Source organism: Ceratotherium simum, chromosome 9, assembly GCF_057802395.1.
Source record: "Ceratotherium simum simum isolate JZ-2026a chromosome 9, ASM5780239v1, whole genome shotgun sequence".
Lineage (NCBI taxonomy): Eukaryota > Metazoa > Chordata > Mammalia > Perissodactyla > Rhinocerotidae > Ceratotherium > Ceratotherium simum.
The window spans coordinates 66,456,929-66,479,166 of record NC_141908.1 but is presented as its reverse complement, the minus strand read 5'-3'; the positions used below and the strand labels follow the sequence as shown (position 1 = coordinate 66,479,166).

Sequence of the window (22,238 nt, the reverse complement as noted above, 5' to 3'; positions counted from 1 at the left end):
ACAATATTCATATCAAGGCTGTACAATATACATCAAGGCTAGGCCAAACTATGCATTCTATTATTCACTGGGCTTGTAAAATGAGATGTTAAAAATGTACATACTGGAGGCCCTGGTTTCCCATCACTGCCTGGTCCTCCTGGGCTTCCGGGCACACCCTAAATTAAAGAAGTTAGTCAGTCAGGTGATTTAAAAATGATCATTTAAAAAAAATAAAACGTCTACCTAAAATTTTAAGATTTCCACTTATATATTTGCACACATTTTTTTCTGTCTATAAAGTGTCTTAGTCAAGTGTTCTATTTCCTGTTCTTCCTCCATCAATCCTAGACTGTTTTCTGAAAATAATTTTGTTTTATTTTGAGCCGACAAAATGTGTAGTCTGATTTAAGTTGTCTTTGGTCATTCTCCATTTGCCTTGCTTCTTTCTAAATGACAGTGTCAATCAAACAAGTGTTTCTCTTTACTCTCATTCCTGGGCCTCCAGGGACACCATCTCGGCCAGGTTCTCCAGCAACTCCTCTGGGCCCTGCAGGGCCTGGACCACCACGGTCTCCAGGGGCACCCTAAGAGGTGAAATAAGTCAACAAATATGTAAAAGAGCTGTCATTGACCTAGACATGGATAATATTTATGTTGCAACTAGAGAACTTCCTTTGTTCTCTTAGAGAGAGTTGGTATGTTGCTGACATGCTCTGTATAAAATCAGTTATCTATTAGCTTGGATTGTCTTGTTGAAAATATTTTGAAGCAACTCTGATGAATATCACATGCTTAAAAAAGCAATATTTAGTGGGCTTAACAATATATTTCTGTGCATATAAAGTTACATATGTTTGATGATATGAAATCATATTTGTACAACACTTTAGAGTTTTCAAAGGACATTCAGGAATTTTAGTTTATCTTATTCTTGCAATGATGCTAAGATAAATAATTCCCAATTAACAGATAAGTTAAAGGATTCTCATAGAGGTTAAGTGACTTGCTTTAGTTACAAAGCTAGGAAATGGTTGAGCAGGGGCTAGAATCATTGTTTTACACTGGGAATTATTGTTTTTTTAAAAACTCCAATATATTTCTTTCAGATATTTAGGTTTTAATTAATGGGAAACTATAGAGAAGGATATATCTATTTGTAGTACCAGCGTTTATGAAGATAGAAACTACAGTCATCTACCTTTTCTCCTGGAAGGCCACTTGGTCCAGCAGGTCCTCGGAATCCAGGTGCACCCTGGAAATAGGGAAAGGTAAATATTTCAGTCCAAAGCATTAAAACTTTTTCATAATTCTGAAGTGGCAATAGAAATATTCTCATGCTTTAAATGCTTCAAAACAATATTTGGGATTGAGTACTCAAGAAAAACCACGGTTGCCTCACCCTGAAGTGTAGTTCTGTGTGGATGATAGTGATGCCCATGGAAAACGTACCCTTTCTCCTGCAGTTCCTGGAACTCCGTTGGCACCAGGTTCTCCAGGCGAACCATCTTTGCCATCTTCACCCTTAGGTCCTGGAATACCTGGAGAACCAGCTTCACCCTAAGGAATGATGTTAATAAAAGAATAATCACTGAATTTGGTTGCAAAATTTTTACTGGTTTACTTTCTAATTAGATTGCATTTTTCTAAGAAATAACCAAATCTGCTGAGGTAATACTTACACGTTCACCACGTGGTCCTGGTTCTCCTTTGGCACCATTCTTACCAGGCTCACCCTAAACGGAGCAAAATCTTGGTTTAAAGACAAGGAGAGTAGACTAGCAGAGTCATCACCAGTAACACCTGATGCAATTGTAAAACCAGAATGAAATCAACATAAATTCAGCTGAACAAGAACAAAATCCCCGCTATTTACATTTTTGTTGTGAGAACTAAGCCACACCTCTCAGGCAACAAAGGAAAAATAGGCAACTTACTGCAGGCCCTCGTTGTCCAGGAGCACCATTGGTACCAGACGGTCCTGGAGGACCCCGGGCTCCTATCAGCCCAGGAGCTCCAGGAATACCAGCAGGACCCTAAGAACAAGCCAAGAACACTCACATTAGCCAAGCTTGAGCTTCCTTTTCTGAATAGCTAACTCAAAACATCCCAAATGGATTGTTACGCAAAATGCAAAGAAAGTCAACAATGTGTGTGTGGATGAAATGAGGGTGGGGGATGGGGACATCTTACCATTTCACCTTTACCACCAGGACTACCACTAGCCCCAGGAGGGCCCTAGAGGAGAAAAAAGCATATTAATAACAATGCAGATAGTGTATATATGTTTGAAGTTGTTTGTATATTTGTAAAATAAATTTATTGGGGGGTGTTGTGCTTTCTAGAGATTAGATGATTTCTCCTACTATAGCATAACACATAAAATGTAGGCAAAAAAAAATCATGATTTGAATAAATTAGAGGTAATAAGCACTTGGTCTAAATTATTAAATAATAAATAAATAGAAGAGGTTTTGGTCTTGTTTTTTCTCTGAATTTTTCTGATTGGTGATTAGTTTGGGGCACATTCTTTGAAGTATCAGATTACTATCCATCCTCTACTGCACTCTGTCATATAAACCAAAAACTCATAAATTCTAGATGAATGCAAGAATCAAAAACTACCATTTTCAGTACTAATCAAACCAGTATTTATTACAGTAGAGTCACTGCAGAGCACTAAGCAACATTTCCTTTCAAAAAAATAATTTTAATTGATAGCAACGTGAAAATATATGCTTTCACAAAATAAGTGTAGCAACACTCTCCCTCTCAAAGGCCATATTTGCTACTTACAGGAGGACCTGGAGCACCAGATTGCCCCTGAGGTCCAGGTTCTCCTCTGTGTCCGGGGGCGCCATTTGAACCAGGAGATCCCGCAGGTCCAACTTCACCCTAAAGGATAAACCCTAAGTAGTCAGTTTCCCCTGCCACTTCCAATCTCTTAGCCAGTTTACCCTTCAGCTCTGTTTAAACTCATCTCCCAAAGGCTGGAGTAGTATGACTATATACTCTATCTAAAGGAAAGAGTCATTAAACATGAAGGCATAGAAAAATGGCAACTATGTGTGTGACTGTGTTACCTCTGTTTCCCCAAAAGAGACTGGGAAAAGAGAAAAGGCATCAGAAGAGATATTAGGATAGCTGATACGATGCCAGGAATAACACCCCTTTTGGGATCAAGAATAGGGCTTTAAAGGTCTATATAGATAAAAGACATCCACTTGAATGGTAAAAAAAAAAAAAGTCATATTCAAGAAGCAATCCACTGATTTTCTGTTGTCTCCAAGGTGTATTTATATTCTTCTATAGAAATACTTATCTACCTTAGCACCAGGGGAACCAGGGAATCCTGCAGTTCCGGGAGGACCGGGGGGGCCCTGAAAAAGTTAAACACAATGTCAAGAGCTCTTAATCAAGTAAACGAAAGCTAACGCTACTAGTAAATAATCTGTGAGCACATACCCAATACAGAAGACAATTATGCAGGTAAAAATAGTATTTATCATTCATGGATGAATATTATATGGAGAAACAATGTGGTAAAATAAAAAGACAGTGAAATCTAAAGTTAGAAAATTTGGATCCCCCCACCCACTTCTGCCACGAATTCCGGGACTTTGTGCAGATTATGCAGCCCTGAGCTCTCATTTATAAACTGGAGGTAACAGTATTATCTATTTTGCAGGGTTCTTAATTGTCATCTCCAATACCAGCTACTAACTAACAGTGTAAGCACCATACAGATGTCAGCAACCGGCCAAGAATAATGAAAAGTATCAGAATTTTGTTCATGGGCTTAGTGTTTCCAGATTGTGTTTATGGGCTTAGTGTTGGTTTGAATCAGATGTTTATGAACAAGGTTGAGTTTGGGGTCTACAATCCATATTATTCCAATATTCCACAATCCATGATCTCTGCTTACCCTGAAGCAAATCAGGGTGAGATAAAAAAATTTCTTACCGGCTGCCCATCGCTTCCTCGAGCACCATCATTACCTCGAGCCCCCTAAAAAGAGAAGTTTGTCTCAAGTATCTTCTTAATTCTAAAAGGCTGGTCATAAGTAATAGTTTGACTAGAATTCGGACTCAATTGACTTGACTTTTCCTCAAGTATATTAAAATCTGCCTACTAATTATATAATTTTAGAGTCCAATTGTTAAAATTCTGATATATACAGCAATGATCTAATGTAGAAGAATCAGATTCTCTGTTTTACAGAACTGAATGTGAATTAATGGCTCTAACACCATATGCAAAGTTAACACTAAAAAAAATCCTCGACAGAGATAATAACTATAAAACACTTACTTGTTTCCCTGTAATTATGGCTAAAATTTTATGGAGGTGACTTTAGATGCAATTCATAGAAAGGAAATTTTCCTGCAGATTATCACAGCCTGAAGACCCAGCTGTGACACTTAGCTGTAACTCTGGGTTGTAACTGTACAATTTCAGTAACAATACTCACGGCGGCTCCAGGAAGTCCAGGTCGTCCTCTCTCACCAGGAGTCCCTCGAGGACCCTACCGAATAAAGTTGGAAGTATGGTTTTACTTTAAACTTGACATGTGTAAGAACAGTTGCTGGGGAAGCAAGGCGAGTTTTGGGTTAGATGGAGGTTAACAGTAAAACTGATTATTATATGGGAAACATGATTACCATGGGTCCAGGAGCTCCATTTTCACCTGGAAGACCATTTTCACCCTAGAAACATATAAAATATGTCACCATTGTGTATAACAGGAAGAGAAATGCATAGTTTTTTTGAACACTCCATATTATGAAAAATATTATGGAACCCAAGAAAAAGATATGCATTTTAACAATATCAAGTTTTTGTTAACATTTTATTTGCTATAAATCTCAATTTTTGTATTTTAAAAACTTGAGGACTAAACAGAAGTAATCAATGAGTTACTCAGGGATGTACCATTATTTCTAATCTAGGCAGTCCAAGTTATCAGATTTCATGGAAGCTTTAATAGAACACCTCAATTAGTCACCGATATTTAGCTCCTAAAATGCAAAATTCAGGCAAATTTCAGAAAAAGCTAAACCCCCAAATATAAATCATAAATATAACTATAACATTTAAATAAATTTACTCATGAAAATATGATTTTGTTGTGATTCACCTTTAATCCAGGAGCACCTGTATCACCCTTTTCTCCATTTCGTCCATCGAAGCCCTATGAAGTATAAAAATAATAAAAATATTAAAATCTGTTGATAATCCAGAATGATTGAAAACTTTACATTGAAATTTTTATAACTAGCTTTTACCACACAGCAATATTTTCAACATTAACTTGATTTAAAACTGTTTTAAATAGATTGAAAACATTTGATTTGGATTTTACAGTAAAAAATCTGAACTAATTAGAAAGTACAATTTAGTCCAGTTAGGAAGTTGCCTTAACTGTAGAGTAGCAAGTATTAGTTTCATACATTTTATTTCTAAGTTGATAGATTTTGGCTCAGTTGGCTAAATCTGCCTAATGTTTTGCGTAGAATAATGTTGCTTGATTCAATCTATAAATCATATCGACTAAATCAATGAATAACACACAGTTCTCGATAACATATTTTGATTCTTTTTGGTGATAAGAAAATTCAATTATTCTTCTCCAAGCCTTTCTATAAACTTAAAATTGATTACTTTGTGTAAAATAAGTGGTTAGTTTGGTCAATAAAGTTGGTAGACTTAAAAAAAAATAAACTAGTTGTCAGAATCAACCTTTTTTGGCACATATCAATTGTCCAATAAAATTGATTAGACAAGTACACACATAGGCAAATGGAACGGCTTATAGTCAATTTAGAAACTCTACTTACTCTGTGTCCTTTCAAACCTGGGAAGCCAGGCATGCCAGCTGGACCCTTGAGACCCTAAAAGCAATGAATAGAAAAGATATTAATGAACCTTCAAATAGAATCACAATCCAGTAGTAAAATGCCTCCCTATTTTTAAGTTTAATTCAATTTAATTACATAATAATTTTCAAGCTAGGATCATTGTGATTACTCCAATGAATTCATTGGATACCGAAGACTTACTGGAGGTCCAGGCAATCCTCGCTCTCCAGGTCGACCGGGTCGTCCTGATTCCCCCTAGGTCAAGAAATAAACAATACGTCGGTGCTTGTGGAGGGGAAAATACACTGTAGCCAATTAGCAAATTGATAACTTTGCATTTTTATCACCAAGGACTCATGAAAATGGTTGGGCTAAACATACAGTTGTGCGATCAGCTTTCTTAGTAGAAGGAATGAGGAGGGCTTCTCCCACTTTGATATACACTTATGAATAATGCAAGTGTCTCTCATCACTGAAATATTGTGACCATCTCTCAATCCAGTATAAGAATTTGCCATTGGAAATTAAATGGGAAAGAAAGAATAGGTGTTTATAAGTGTTGAAATTCATAAAGTACTGATATAAATTTCTTCATTACAAGAGGCGGAGAGAAGAAACTTATTTCTCCTCCTATTAAGTAATACATGATGAATCTTCTTGACTTGGGGGGTTCTGTGAGTTTGGAATTCAGTAAATGGTATATGTAGCTATGTAAATACTGTATGGATATTCAAAGATTAATATGATCTAAAATGTCTTTAAGATGTCAAAGTTTTTTGAGTAAGGTTTTTCTCTCTGAGATTCTGGCATATGGTATATGCTATTTAGAATATTCCAAGTGAAATTTTGCTGTATCCCCATTCAATCCTTAAAAACTTACGTCTTTTCCGGCAGGACCAGATGGACCTAGAGCACCAGGAGGTCCTGGAGGGCCCTGAAAATAAGGAAATAAAGAACAAATATATCTGTAGATTTTCTGTTACAATCAATTTATTATTATATATTATGTGTATTCCTGGAACTTCCTTTTAGAAAATATCGTCAATATTTCTCATCATGAAAATGACACATTGAGTTAATACCATACCTACATTATATTCAGTTTTTACTGTTTACTAAACTTATTTTTAATGAAAATTAAAAGTATTATTTATCTACATTTTATATCACATGTGTGTGTTTATAAGCCCAAATATGCTTGTACGTTTTTTGAGATATTGAATTTTTAAATATATAGGTATTTCCAAATATTTCGAAATATTAAATTTAACTTCTCCTTATTTGTTTATTTACACAGCATGTTCTCCTGGAGGACTCTATTACATTATGTTTATTTCTACTATACTAAGTTTAAAAATTATATATCAGTAGAGTAGATATGAAGGTGAACCAAGTGACGACAGGAAAATTAAATCCATATTTAAGATGGAGGATTTGTATCCACACTAGGAAGTGGACTGTTGTGATCGCTAATTAGCCAAGGAACTCCTAGATAAAATAGTAAGTATGTAAGATATCTAGACCATGAAAAGACTCTGAAAGATCTTTGAAACCAGTTCAACTACTATAAAAACACTACATAATTTTTAAATGTAAGCGTAAATTTAATCTGTTCTTTGTAGGGACCTATAATAATGTTTTAGAAAATGGAGGTGGTTTCTATACAGAATTGTCAATTTGTTAAACAGAGATATAATTTTTACTTACTGCAGGACCAGCTTGCCCAGGTTCACCAGGGGGACCTTGGTATCCCGGAGAACCCTAGTGAATAGAATAATATGTAAATAATTTTTAAGCGACTTAGTCTCCGTATGATCCATTTACATCCTGAAAACAGTATGAAATCAGGATTTGTGAATGTAGTCAGCGAATTTTATTCCAGTTTATAAAAACTGAAACCCAAATTTTCAGACCAGAATAAAATAAATTTATTCCATTCCATCCACTTCATTCCACTGAAACTGAATTGTTTCGAATTTGAAGCCATATTACATGCAAATTAAACATGTTTTACCAAGATTTTAATTGCTAATAGTTGTTGGTAGAAAGGAATTAAATATGAAATTCCAACATCTCTGAAGGAATGACAGTTTCTTGGTTGTGACTTCTCTACTTAATTGGGATTATTCATAGCGGAATGGCTAAATTACAGCAGGATCTGTATTAACCTGATTTATATAATATGCATGAAGAAGAAAGCACCACTATGTATGTATATCACAGCTATACTTACAGGAGAGCCAGGATGACCAGATGCACCAGGGGGACCGGGAGGGCCGGGAGGACCCTGGAATGCAAATTTGAAGGATAAATACAAAACAAACGCACTGAAATATAGTCTGTACAGGCATCAAAGAGATGCCTCTGTTTAGGGATGATACCGACATCTTTAAAAATGAGAACATACGTCAATATGTGATAACTATTCATGGATATGATTAATTTTATTAGCTTTACAATGAAGGTCTCATCACAAAAGCATCACTCTAAATTAAATTCCCACAGAATCAATAAAAGTTATTAGTAAATGTTATAAAATATTTTCCAATGTCTCCTCCCAAAAGGAGATTCAAAATCTGGAAAAATCCATGCAAAATACTATGAGAATCCCTGCAACGTTAGGAAAATACTGGTACTGGTGAAGAAGCGTTTTTTTGCCTGGCAGCCAAACTCACTGCAGAAAAGTATCTGCATACTATAAATCCCAGTTTTCTAAAAATAGTGATGTAAATCAACCCAAAAGTTCTTAGCGCTATCACTGAGTTATGTTGACATGAAGATTTAGATGTGCTTATGAGAATCATCATATATGGGACAAGGATGAATTACAAATACAATCAATTGATTAATTATTGTTCAGAAATATAGGGTAAACTAGAAAACCTTCAGTTTTGTAGCATACTATTTCTAAATACTGGTAATAAATTTATAAAACTACAGTTTGTAATTAAATTTTCTCTTGTAACCTCTTTTCTGGAATGCTAGCAAGTTAATGAGTTAGGGTAGAAGGATCATGATAATCCTACCATTTTAGTTCCCAGCCTTAATAGAGAATAAGCTATTTTGCACAATTCTGTAATAATACTGTATTACTAGAAGAATAACCATTCAAGAGTTAGCAAACTGGAAGGCTCAATAATGCTCTAAAGTGTTGAGAAACGCTTGTACATACAGCTGGCCCGGGGTAGCCTGCAAGTCCTGCTCCTGCCACTCCAGCCTTGACATCGTATGACTCATACTGGGGAGAATAGTTCTGTAGCAAAGAGACCAGAAAGATATGGTCACATGAATATATAGATCATAGTTCTTTTCAAAAGCATTTAGAAGAAGTGAATGCAACATTTACTATTCACCGATAGAAAGTTTCTGCAGGCCAGAAGATGTAACATGTGCTAGTTAATTACCTTGCTTATCCTGTCACTCTGCAGCTTCGGCTATTAGCTATCCTACAGAAATACTTACTTATGTAATGCATAGACCTTTCCACTAACTGTATGCATTGTTAATCTGAAATCATTTGTTCCTGTAGGCTCTTACTCAAAATACTGTTTCTAAGCAATAACCACAGCATTAGAAACATAGTATCATAGACTGTTGGAGGCTGAAAGAGCCTTGAGATAATATAATCTGACCTTCTTATTTTTTAGCAGAAAAACTGGAGGAGTCGAATTACTTTCCCAACAGTTAATGATAAAGTAAAATTTATATTCCCTGGCTTCTGGTTAATATGCCTAATATTCAAACAAAAATAAAAATTCTCATAGAAAATAGGCACAAGAATAATAAAAGGTCTCATGTTCTTATTGGATTTCTTTGAAGATTATTTTATTTTGAAATCTAGACCTTGCAATGGGTTCTGTTTGGTACCAGGACAAGAATAAGTTAGATGATAACCTTTGATTCCTGTTGAATTGATTTTTGAAAAGCATTTTTTTTAAAACTCATAGTGATTTGTGTATATGTTTTCTAATTTCTCCTAATTCCACACAGTAAGAATGTCATCTTACTTATTTATTTTACATGCAGAATTAGTTGGTTGTCATGATTTTCAAAAGAAGCATGCTGTGCTCTGAAGGCTTGGCAAAAGTAGTTGCAAAGGTTTGAATAGTCCTGTTGATTTGAAATCACTAAGGAGTGTTCATAGCTCTTCAACTGCTTTTTGTCCCAACTTTCAGAGGCTTTACCATTGGGGTTGTACAGGCAATAAGGCACAGTTGCAGCAATTCCTAAATTCTCTGGGTAAATTCTTTCAGGATTTCATGATTCATTCCCCAAACATGGTGCATATATTATATGTCTGCTGAGAAGTTGGGAGATTTTGCAAAGATATAGTAGCAATAGCATTAGCATTATGAGGAAAAGTGAATATTTATAAAGCACTTAGAATAGTACCCAGCACATACAAGCACTAAATAACGATTTCTTAAATACATCAAATCAGAAAATAGATATAAGAAACCCACAAGAGTGAGATGTAATATAGGCTAAAGAAAAGAAAATGAACTAGGTAGTTTTAAAGAGGGGGATCTTTTAGTCCTGGAACTGATTACCTGACCACCAGTGGAGCATGATTCACAGATTCCAGGGGGGCCAGGAGAACCAGGGGAACCTGGTTGCCCTGGAATACCAGGATCACCATCTCTCCCGGGAATACCAGGAGGGCCCTAAAAAAAAATCGGGGATAAAAATTAATAAAACAGTGAAACTTCCTAGTGATTCAGAATCGTTATTGAATTATAGCTTCTCTGCTTTATAATATAAGAAATCAACATAAGTGAGACATTTTCTTGAGAATACATATATTTTTATCCAAATCATGTGAAAAATTTCAGTGTAATTTATTCCTTCGTATATTGACCTATATTTTATTTTTCAAACTGACAATGGGGATGAAGACACTATACAAAATTTGGGAAATTTGTATCTTTACACGTACAATTATGGATTCTCAGTTTGAGTTATTTTGTGTCATTTAAATATGTGGTCCTAGAGGAAACATATGAATGATGAACGTTCAAATATGGAAAAGCTATTAGAAGGAAAAACAAAAAGCAAAGTACTCAAGGAACTAATTTCCTTCCACTGGACAATGTTTACTTACTGGATCTCCCTTGGGGCCTTGAGGTCCATGACCATTAGGAGGGCGAGTAGGCTAATAAATGGAAAAGATACAGATTAAATAAGACATAGGAACAACTTTCCCATGAAGTGTGTCCCAATTCGCATATTTATTTCTCAGCCCAAATCACATCCATTTCCTAGTTTAAACTAGAACATTCGCCTTTTACATGTAACCCCAATATGATTGTTTGACAGATGTTACTTTCATTTCCTTTCAGGCTCCTATGATGTAGGAGCTAGTCATGTGTTTAAATATGAATCTTGAAGGTGTACAGATTATCTTTAAACTCACAGCTGTTGGAGGCTGGGGGCAAACTGCGCAACATTCTCCAAATGGAATCTCTGGGGAGGGACAGTCTAATTCTTGTTCGTCACATATTATGTCATCACAGAGAACAGATCCTGAGTCACAGACGCATATTTGGCATGGTTCCGGCTTCCAGACATCTCTATCCGCATAGGACTGACCAAGGTGGGAGCATCCTCCTTCAACAGCTGGAAAATAAGTTACATGGTGTGATGTTTTCATATGTTTTGCTGAAATGTGATTTTCGTTATGCTATTGTAACTATTTCCAGTTGCCAAGGTGGAAACAATTTGAAACAAATAATTTTTTCCTTTCATTAAACTAATTTGTGAGTATGTTCTTATAAGCATGCTTAGGCAAAAAAATACACAAATTAAATTACCAAGAATATCATATTCTCCCTACATAATTTGCTAAGGAGTAAGAGATTGCTTAAAATATCTGTTTATTAACATCAAATTCGCACACCGTAGTAAATTTTTCTTAAGTCCAGTAAGTATTTTAATTTTGTTTATAGCAAGAATTTAACACCAGTGGAAATCACACAAGCACTTAAACATGTATTGATTAATTGTGCAATTGAAAACAAGCCTATCTACCCAAATGCTATTCTTTGCTTTAACAGTAGATGGGAGCATTAAACTATAAAGATGATTTTGTCACGAACTCTGAAGACTTTCTGGATTTTATTAACCTAGTTGAGAAATTCAGGGGAAAACTGATCTACTCTTGGCAGCATAAAATTCTTCTAGATTCCTGGGAAAACTTCAACAAACCTTATTGTATGTATTGAATATCACAGCTAGCTCTGTTGGGCATTAGTAGGTCAACATGATATGATATAATATATTGTATATCTCATATGGATGTGAAGAGGTTTCCAAACCACTAAAAAAAGAATGGTGTTTTTTTTTTAAACAAATATTGGCAAGGAATAAGTAAAAATAATAGGAAAAAATATGAATCATGGTCATGTGTATTTGTGGCTTAAAATGGTCAAAAATTTGCTTCAACCAAAATTTTAGACTTGTTTCCTAATTATATGCAAGGTACTGAAATTTCGGCATCTATTAACAATGAATCAGCTTAGGGATCGCCAAAATAAAACCTGGTCTCAATTCTTAAAGCATTCGCTGTGGATTGTGGTTAAATACAACTTTAGTTCTTGAGGATTACTATGATAGTTTGCCAGGAATTGAGTAAATAAATAAGAAATTTCTAAACATCTGCAAAAATTTTTGCAAACAACAAATGATATACTGTTCAATATTTGTATTTTTGAGAAACACTGAAATTTTATTTTCCCGGAGCAGAGACCTTTAGAATGTTTGCTGAAAGAGGCCTGCTTGGGAAGAGGCAAGTAGTTTAACTAGACTTTCTGCCGCCTTGTGGCCAAGAGGCCTTTGAGTGGCTCATGAGATTTTTCCGTCTGGATTCTACATACAGCCCTGAAGACCATCTTTTTAAGTTCCCATTTCTATATTCTCTCCATATCTGAAGTAATAATGATATAGGTTCCCGCAAAATACTTTGGGTTTAGAGGTTTAGCTGGTTTAGTACAAGTTCACAAAAACAGGAGAATTTCAGAGCCTGTAGACTCTGAGTACCCAAATTGCCTCCATTCCTCATTTCCACTTATGTGTGCAAATATAACTTGAATGATCTTGTGCAACACCCTTGATCGATTCAAGAAGTTTAAAAGTCCATTCTTAGGTTCTGTTACAATTTCCCGATGCAGTCTACAGCTAATAGATGAAAGCATGATTGTTTTACTGCCATTTTAAGCAAGCAAGAAAGAATCTGTTTACTTAGAAAAGTTATTCTAGTTCCTCCTCCATGTTTAGAACAGATATATGAGAACATTGGAAAGAAATATTGTCTAAGCTTTTAAAGGAGCATTCCTTTATACTTAGGGAGCACAAAAGCTGAATGCCAAAATGCTTACCTAATGCAAACGAAGTAGGCCTATTTAAATGGTGTTTTGAAAAATATGCTTGAGAGAAGCACAAATAATCTTTTCCGCATTATTTTGAACAGTAATAACATAAGAGGGTCCAGGCATTAAACTTATTGTTCTCTAAGCAAAACTGCTTAGACATCTTAGACATTTTTTATTTAAGAACTAAGTTCACTGGTTTTCAGAAAAGGTCTAAAAGTTTTGATGAGATACAAGATTGTTTAATAAAATTACATGAGACACACTCTTTGATCTTTGCATTGGCTTCCTTTTCTTAAAATGAATCATTTAAAAATTCTCTCTAAATTAACTTTATATAAAATGTTCCAACAGATTAGTTTTAGCTGAAGATTTCCCCATTACCAATGTGGATTTCAGTCTTCCCAGCCCCCTTGAAAATATCACTAGTGTATAGAATGTTGACTAGAGGTAGTAATACTGTATTTTATACTTGAAATTTGCTAAGAGAATAGATCTTAAGTGTTTTCACCACACAAAAAAGTTAACTATGTTAAGGTGATGGATGTATTAATTAACTTGATCGTGGCAGTCATTTCACAATGTATGTGTATATCAAATCATCATGTTGTACACTTTAAATATATACAATTTTGTCAATTATACTTCAGTAAATCTGGGAAAAAAGAAAAAAACATTGCTAGTGTATACTAATGATTCTTTCGGCTCTTTGTCTCTGGATCGGGAATATCTTTCTACATTTAACCCAGGACCTGTGTTATAAAAATTAGCTGTTGAATACTAACGACGTATTAAAGACAAAGGAGAATACCAGTTAAAGCTAGGGTCAAGCATCTCAAATATCTTCTCTTCCTATATTCTTAATTTGCCTTAAAAGTAATGTAATTTTTCCCTTGTGTATTCATCCTCCTGTGTCTATGTCTCATTGAAGTATCATCACATCACTAGCAATACAGTATTTCCCATTTGCTCTGCAAACTGTTAAATGAGCACCATATTGACTTATTAAAATTGTAAACAAATTTGTTAGAATTGGGCTAAACCCAATGTTATATAAACAAAAATTGTTATTTAGCTTCGTTTCCAAATTTTATTAGAAACTGTGTGTTATGCTTTTTAAAACACAGAGGTCTCAATATGAAGGCTCAGTTATTTTAGCGTACTTCTCTTTTTTTAAAAGTGATGTTCTAAGTAAAAGAAGAAAGTTGGAATATTTGAAAAGTAAGAATTATTGTGGTTTTGTTTATGGCTATAACTTATTTCACATCCATTTGAAAGAAATTTGGCTCTCCTGAAAAGTCTGCTCCTGTAGAAACTTGTGGCTGCAAGTCAGACTTTTCTCTGTTGCTCTACCTCAGCCACTTTTGTTGAAAAAATGGAGAGTTTTATGCAATTTCCTCTATTTTTTTATTCTGTACGTGACAAAATGTGGTTGGCAATATGTTCTACCAGAAGCTAAACCTCTCATACAAATGTCTGATGGCCCTCTGTTTTAGTACCATAGCCTAGTTATATGTGGGAAAATCAAGGCAGAGTCAAGGAAAAGAATGTTTTGTTTTCAAGAGGAATAAAATGTTCTAGTTAGCCACTTGCAGCAAGAAATGAAATAGAAATGGGATTTAGAAATAATAGTCATCTCATATTATTCCCTTCTTTTCTGAGATATCCAAATTCAGAGCAGCTCTGATAAAAAATAAGTTAAATACTTTTGCAAAAATGTTAAATAAAAGGCAAATAATCTTGTTTTTACTACTGAACAAGTAAGAGATTTTCCAATAACTTCCTTTATTGTTATTGCTCAAACAAGTCTCCAAGTTCCAATTTATAATTAATTTTAAATCCCACTTCTCACGTCACTTGGTGTTTCTGTTCCTTATTACAAAGTATAGTCCTGAAACAAATTTACTTGTGGTTACACAAGCAACTCAGTAGACTAAATCATCTCCTTACTGGGATCTAAATTATAAAACAAAATAAAGCTAGTATATGACATAATCCACTCTTAGCTTCTTTCATTTCCTAGCTCTCTGTTTTGGGACTTTTGAGAAAAATAAAACCAGGTAACATAATCTAATAATTTTAGACGTACTTAAAGCTTTCCTTTTTGTAGTTTTTGTTTCCGGTCTTCAAATGTTAACTTACACTGATTTGATAGAATTTCATTGTTGAGACTAAAAAATAATGCAAATTATGTTTGTCTTAATTCCACATTTGGAGTAAAAATAATATGCCCTAAAGCATGTAATCAAATTTTTAATATAGCCTGAGTGACTTGTTCAATTTTTTTCTCTTCTCTTCTTACTGAAGCCTCATCTGGGAAAAGGTGTTCTTTAATCTGAAAATCTAAAAATAACAGATGTGATATGCAAATTATCATAACATTACTTTCCTGTTACTTTATAAAGTTGAATATTTTGTAAGTGTGGGTATATGGAGTTCATATAGTTTCCAACTGAAATATATTTGGCTTTTAAATGATACTAATGTTTGGAGAACATACATTTTCATTAAATATGTTTCTGCTGCTTATCTATTTATCAGAATATCTTAAAATATGTTAGATGAGTTAACAAAAAGGACTCTGAAGGAAATATCTGTAGACCTATCTGGATGGATAATTTCAATTTTAACTTCAATGTTGTTTTGCATGGGCAAGGTAGATTCTGCTTATTCTTGCTCCCACCAAAAAACCTAAAAAACAAAAAACTTTATGAATCATCATTTCTAGAAGTTTCCTTGTTTTACTCTTTACAGATATATGATTTTTATGTCTCCAATTAGAAATTTCCTTTAAAGAGATTAATATTTTGTCCTGTGAAAAATTAAAATAATTAGAGAAGTAGAATTAAAAGTATTGTATATCTAGCAATCAGCAATTGCATTATAATATAATCTGATTAGTGACAAATTCTAGGAATACTGAAGAAAATATATTCTCCTTGGCTTATTAGTTGGCAAACATTTAAATTTTACATCTGATAACCAGAATTTTATATTTTACCTTTCTTATCACTAAGTCACTAAGTGCTTTAATTTTTCCCTTACGTTAATTTTATTTTCCAGTGTTAGTAAAACTAATCCTCAGCAGAGCTTGTTCAGTATCTCCTATGTTATAGGCACCGTTCTGAGGGATTTGCACGTTAATTTTACTTAACCTTCTCAAAGGCCCCAGGAAGTGAATGCTATCATAATGTTCATTTTGCAGATGAGGAATCTGGGCACAGAGGTGGTAAGCAATTTTCTCAAGGTTGGACGGTAAGGGGTAAACCTAAGAGGAGAAACTAGGAAAGCTGTCTCTAATTTGATACTCTTAACTACCACATTCTAGTCTCTCTCTGCAGCTGCAAGGGCAGGGTAGGATTAAAGAAGCCAACTTTAAAGCTTTGTCACATTATGGTTTCTAAACCCTGTAAGCTTAAAATCAGAATCTAAAAAGGCAGAATTTTAAAAGGGATAACGGTTTTCTACAGAATATCTTTTCTGTCTGGTCTCAAAATAAGAAGATAACATCTGGAGTTGAAATCTGCTGTTTATTTTCTCTTGAACCTCTGAAAAAGAGTTCTATCTGTAAGGCCACCCTAATGACATCCAGACCACCAGCAGGATTAACGTGGTTGGGAAACTCAGCATACATTTTACTTTATACAAAGAAGCAGGATTTAAACAGCACAGCAGCAGCAACAACAAACAGATAAGGCTTCTGGAGGCAATGCGAAAAAACATATTTAGGACATCTCACTAAGATACTGATTTTCAGAAAATACAGTTACTAAATGATTCATAATAACGAACTTGTAACTTCATTAGAAGCTTCTCTTCTGAATTTGGACATAATGAACATACTAGCCAGCTCCAAAGAGTGTTTCTTTGGTTTTAATTAACTTGAGAAACACTGTTCCTGTTATCATCCTCCACACCAAATAACATAGGAAACAAAGTTTCAGAAAAACAAATGCCATTTTACTGAAGCAGTCATTTCTCAATGCGAGTTTTCAAAGCAAATTTAACTTTTAATGGTTTCTGAATCCTTTCTCTTTGATTTGTACATCTTTTGGGACTTTTCATTTTTGTTCTCTTCTTTGAACCTTTCATTTTGTTCATTAAGATTACGGTTTAGACGGCAGTGCTTGATCTCAGTCATGGAAAATGCAGGGAGTTTATTAGTTAATCTGAAAGGAATCCACTTCTGCTGTGTTTTCATTAGGCACAGGCAGAAATTCTAGTGGTTAATGTAACTCCCCAAACTGCAGTTAACAAATGATTTGTGTAAGGAGAGCTATCTCATTTTTTCCGTTGTCATCTTGACATGAAACAGGCAGTTTCCCCTTTGAAAACTCTGGATTTTTTTTACACCATGCGACACCCCCCACCGGCCCTCCGCCTTTTTTTGAGCGTGGAAAACAGTGAGACTGAGGTTTTTTCCAGGGAAAACTGTTTTACAAGAAACAGTCCACTGAGACATTTCCAGAAAGTTATTGTAGACCTGGAGACTTGACAAATGTTCTCCATGTCCAGCAAAGGCAATAACATCTTTCATTTTTAAAACTTCAACTCTTAAGCAATCCACTTTAATCACTTCAAGGCAGTGATATCATTTGATGTTACAAAATAAGAGAACTGGCTACATAATCTTTGGAACTCTGCACCAGAGTGATCCACAATGGAAACCATGGGGTTTCAGTAGATGGCACTCTTCTCTCTCAGCGACAGCTCAAGGTCTGGCATGCAACTCTGTAGGTGTGGAACAGGGGCTTTTCTGAGGAGCTATTTTTTAGTCTCAACTCTACTGATGGAAAACTCACAGCCAATGATTCTTGATTTTTTTAAAAGAAGTCTGTAGCTAAGACATCAACCCAGGAATCCGAATTAGTTAAAAAGGCACCTAGTCACAGTCTTTCCTCTTTCCCAGAATTATTCCAGTGGCTTTGCTCTTTTCGACTACTAAGATGTTTGATGCGAGAATTTCATCAGAATTTCTATTTACCTATAGACCTTTAGATCATCTGATGTTGAATACTCTGGAAGTGGTAAAGACATGCAAGGTATCGTGAATGAAAAACACAAAATTTTGTATCAATACTTTATTTACTTAGAATTTATATTACAGAACTGAAGATAATTTCTGGTTAAATCATAAATCATTTAAAAAAATAGATTTACCAATTCAAAGTTGAGTGTTAAACAGAAAAAAATCTACTCTTTTCTCACCTTTATGAATGCATTAGCTCGTACATTTTCTAGGAAAATATATAATTATTTAGTATTTCCTTTCAATGACAAACAGTTACAAAAATAAGAAAATTCTGGATTTAATGTTATGTTTTATGTTCTCTAATTACCTGGATTTCACAGAATTTTGGTTCTAGTCTTAACTTTGCCACTTCCTGGTTGTGTAATCACAACCAAAATTCTGAATCCATGTTATGTGAACAACACAGAAATCTGTGAGCAGTCACGCAGTCTCTCCTCTTAAAAGCACAATTATTTCTAGTGATTTTATGCTATATTTTTTTCATTAGTTTGGTATGTTTGATTTTAGGGACAACACAAAGCAGAAAACTTGAATGCTACTTGATCAGTTACAAGTTCTCTCTTTAAATATAATGAAAAATAGACTTATAACCTGTAATAAGGAAGTGATCCTGCGTCCATTTATGGCTCCATAATTCTAAAACTAAAGGCCCACAGTTCATCATCACAGTGGAATTATCAAGGGAGCAAAATATCATCTTAAACATCAGAACACTTTTAATTAAAATAAGTTTATCTCCTGCCCTAATGAAGCAATATTATGTAGTAATATCTCTCTGTCCATTTATCTATCTGTCTAATAAGTGGTAGCTAAAATACTTATGTCAAATAAGGACGACATCAGAAACTTGTCAAATATTCAAAAAAATAATTATGTTATACCAGGAATTTTGAAAATGGCCATAACATTCCAGTTCATTTGAATGAGCTTGTTTGTGTGTGAGTATGTGTGTTTGGCAATATTTTATCAGTAATATACTTATTTTCTTAGGAAAGTAGTGTTTAATATTTAAAATTCACACATAATGTTTTTAAATCTCATTATAACATAGGGACTCCAGCTGTCTAATGTTTATGTTGGCTTTGGTTATGTAGATGTAACTCTGACTGTCAGCCACTAGGTGGCGAGTCTTTGTGCTCAAAATTGGGCGTGTTTATAAACTACGGGAAATACAAAACAGACCACATTTCTTTATTGGTGGAATAAAATATATGAATTATAACTTTCACAAATTTGCAAAAGACCAAAATTCTTTGTGAGGACATGTTTTATGCTCCAGAAAATTCATGTGAGTAAACTAGAAGTTAGTGTTCATCAGAACTGTGCTGTTTCTCTCTGGGATTCCCAGGGCATGTACACCCCAGAACTGCATATGAGTGTCCTCAATGTGCTGTTCATTCAGCCCCCTCCTGTAACCTCCCTAATCTAATCCACTGGCAGATTTTTTTTTTAATAAAACCTATAGGGAACATAAGATGTACTGTCTTAAAATGCTTAAAAAACTTATTTTTCATGACAAAAACAATAAGCTGAACAGAATCCCTTTCAACTTCTTTTGAGCTTAAAAGCTACAAACGTATCAGCAAAATTCATAGCTATTTATTATTTTCTGCAGCTAAAGAGAAGGGGAAAATAAAAAGAACTTATGTGATGTAAAGGTAATGTAGGTATCAAACACTTTTTTCCCTCTAAAGTTGGATTGAGAAGAAAAATAGCCATAGCGCATATAAAAGATTGTAACCACCAGGCCCCTACAAATGTTTTGTCAATCTTTTGAACTAAACACCAAAGATTTGTAGTCTTTCCAATAAATGGGAACTATGTGATTTCTTTTTTTTCAGAAATCAGGAGAATTTAAGAGCTTTAAAAAGGATAAAAGTCTTTATTGAGGTGGGAGCATGGCAGTAGTCATGGTATCCTAACCAAGGACTGGGAATTGTAGCATCTTCTGGGAGAGACAGAATGGGGAGGGAAAAGGGAGAGGAATAGAGAGGAGGATAGAGAGTTCTAGGGAAGAAAAGGGGGAGGAGGCAAGAGGAGAGAAGAAAGAAAAGAGATGGAGGCATAGGGAGGACTCATGGGGATGAGGGAGGGGTGACAGAGCAAGGGAAGAAGGAGGAGGGGAGATGAGGAGAGATGGGCTTGTCTAGGAAGGGGGTGGGGTGATGAGTGAAGGAATCAAAAGGGGGAGGAGGTCCCACGGAGCCAAAAGGGGTGGAGAGACAAGAAGGAGGGGAAAGGAAGGGAGGAGAGAACAAGGGAACAAGGAATATGGGCGTTGCTTTTCTTTTGTGGCCACAGGCTGAATATAACTGAAGAAATGTCACTGGGTATTCCCCCCCCACTCAAATACATATAGGACCTGTGAGGACATCAGAGATATTTGAGATTAAAAACAAAAAACTATTTTCAGACACCATGTTTGCAAAAACTGTAGGTTTAAAGATAAACATTTTTGATTCTTTGCAAATAGAAATTGATGTGTAATGATTTCTTCTAGCACCTTCAAATTTATCATTTAAATACTCATTTCTATGAAAGTTTGTATTCCAATTTGTCCAGTATTTTCACGACTAAGATGAGCACATGTATTAAAAGAAATATTTTCACATAATCAAATAATGAGACAAATGTGGTTTGGGGGAAATTAGAACGTGAAAACCATTGTTTGCACTTACTAGAAAATACAACAAATCAACTTTTTGAAGTCAAACAGTGTAGTGTCTTTACCTTGTTTGCAGAAAAGTCAAACATTCCTGTTGAAAACATTTTTAAAAATATTCTCTTCATTAATGCAAACGCAGTTAGAATGTAGAACATGTGGCAAACACTAGACTCTTAGCAATAAGCAATTAGAAAATATGTATTAATCAACCATGTAAGTGCTTGAAACAGAACACAGACAGAAACAATGAAAAAGTTTTAGCAGTTTGAATCTGTTTTAAAGAATATTGAAGATAGTAACTTGTTGCCATTTTACAGAAATACATTCAACAATTCTCTAATAAAATGTGTAGTATTTTTCTTTAGACTACTCTTCATGCATGATCTTTTTTAAATGCATTATCTTATTGGGAAAACAATACTCAATATTCTATCCTTACAAAGAATCCAGCATACAAACGAGAACATAAAACTATTACAAGAGTCCAATAACTTCCAGACTGCAAGGGAAGCATTCCAAGATGTTAACAATCCTGGAGGGGAACTTTTAAAAGCCATTTTAAAAGTTTCCAGTGCCATTAACATGAAAACAAGTTAGTACGAGAACATCCTTATCTTAAGCCAGAGAACTTTTACATACAAAAATCACAATACTCTTTCTAAGCAAATGTAAACAGGCACCATCACGTTAAGTTCCATGTTTCACAATTGGGAGCGTATAGAGGAAAGTATCTTTTAGGAGACTGATTTTCCTTTTACACCTATTTGTAAGAAGTAAAAACAAAAACCCGGTAAAGTGTCTTGAAATCGGTACCTACTCACCTTCCTGTTGTGCCAAAATAACAGTGGGATGAAGCAGAGCAAGAAGTAACCAGGTCCTCTTTTGCACAAAGCTCATCATGTCTCAATATCAGACATGAGACTCTTTGTGCAAAAAGGAGAAAAGAAAAGCAGTTCAAAGTAGCACCATCAGTTGTTCCCTGCCCTTCAGCACCGGGCCCGTCATACAACTCAGCCACTGAGATTCCTTTGCTTTGGCCTTAAATAGGAAAAAGTTTGGCTTCCCTCATTTTCCAGCCCCTTTCTGAAACATGAGAGCAGCACCCATCCCCTTAGCAGTAAAAGAAATGATTAATATGTCTTTTTCCCTTATAGAAGGCACAACCCACAAAGTAAGAAAAATACACAGCTGGAGAGTGTGTGCATCTGTTTATGTATAAGTTTGTTACATAGTTTAGTCATATATATGTTCGTATAGCTTAAGGATATATATCAAAATGCTCTGCCTAGTGTTTAAATAAAAGAATTAAATGTATGCATTTTTTAATTTCCCCTTATAAC

At 34.8% G+C, this 22,238-nt stretch overlaps 1 protein-coding gene across 1 annotated transcript in view; it reads right to left on the bottom strand.

Annotated features, from left to right (window-relative positions):
• Positions 1 to 21,922, bottom strand: part of COL3A1 (collagen type III alpha 1 chain) — a 39,028-nt gene extending 17,106 nt beyond the window's left edge. The window contains exons 1-23 of the mRNA XM_004426721.3: positions 21,720 to 21,922; positions 11,251 to 11,453; positions 10,939 to 10,989; positions 10,388 to 10,501; positions 9,010 to 9,090; positions 8,071 to 8,124; positions 7,545 to 7,598; positions 6,718 to 6,771; positions 6,039 to 6,092; positions 5,817 to 5,870; positions 5,117 to 5,170; positions 4,641 to 4,685; positions 4,451 to 4,504; positions 3,943 to 3,987; positions 3,306 to 3,359; positions 2,776 to 2,874; positions 2,173 to 2,217; positions 1,917 to 2,015; positions 1,662 to 1,715; positions 1,432 to 1,539; positions 1,181 to 1,234; positions 468 to 566; positions 105 to 158 (exon numbers count right to left, since the gene is read on the bottom strand). Of these exons, the coding sequence (XP_004426778.1) occupies positions 105 to 158; positions 468 to 566; positions 1,181 to 1,234; positions 1,432 to 1,539; positions 1,662 to 1,715; positions 1,917 to 2,015; positions 2,173 to 2,217; positions 2,776 to 2,874; positions 3,306 to 3,359; positions 3,943 to 3,987; positions 4,451 to 4,504; positions 4,641 to 4,685; positions 5,117 to 5,170; positions 5,817 to 5,870; positions 6,039 to 6,092; positions 6,718 to 6,771; positions 7,545 to 7,598; positions 8,071 to 8,124; positions 9,010 to 9,090; positions 10,388 to 10,501; positions 10,939 to 10,989; positions 11,251 to 11,453; positions 21,720 to 21,798 (1,662 nt within the window). The 5' untranslated portion in view covers positions 21,799 to 21,922. The remainder of the gene's footprint in view (positions 1 to 104; positions 159 to 467; positions 567 to 1,180; positions 1,235 to 1,431; positions 1,540 to 1,661; positions 1,716 to 1,916; positions 2,016 to 2,172; positions 2,218 to 2,775; positions 2,875 to 3,305; positions 3,360 to 3,942; positions 3,988 to 4,450; positions 4,505 to 4,640; positions 4,686 to 5,116; positions 5,171 to 5,816; positions 5,871 to 6,038; positions 6,093 to 6,717; positions 6,772 to 7,544; positions 7,599 to 8,070; positions 8,125 to 9,009; positions 9,091 to 10,387; positions 10,502 to 10,938; positions 10,990 to 11,250; positions 11,454 to 21,719) is intronic.
• Between the last annotated feature and the right edge of the window lie 316 nt (positions 21,923 to 22,238).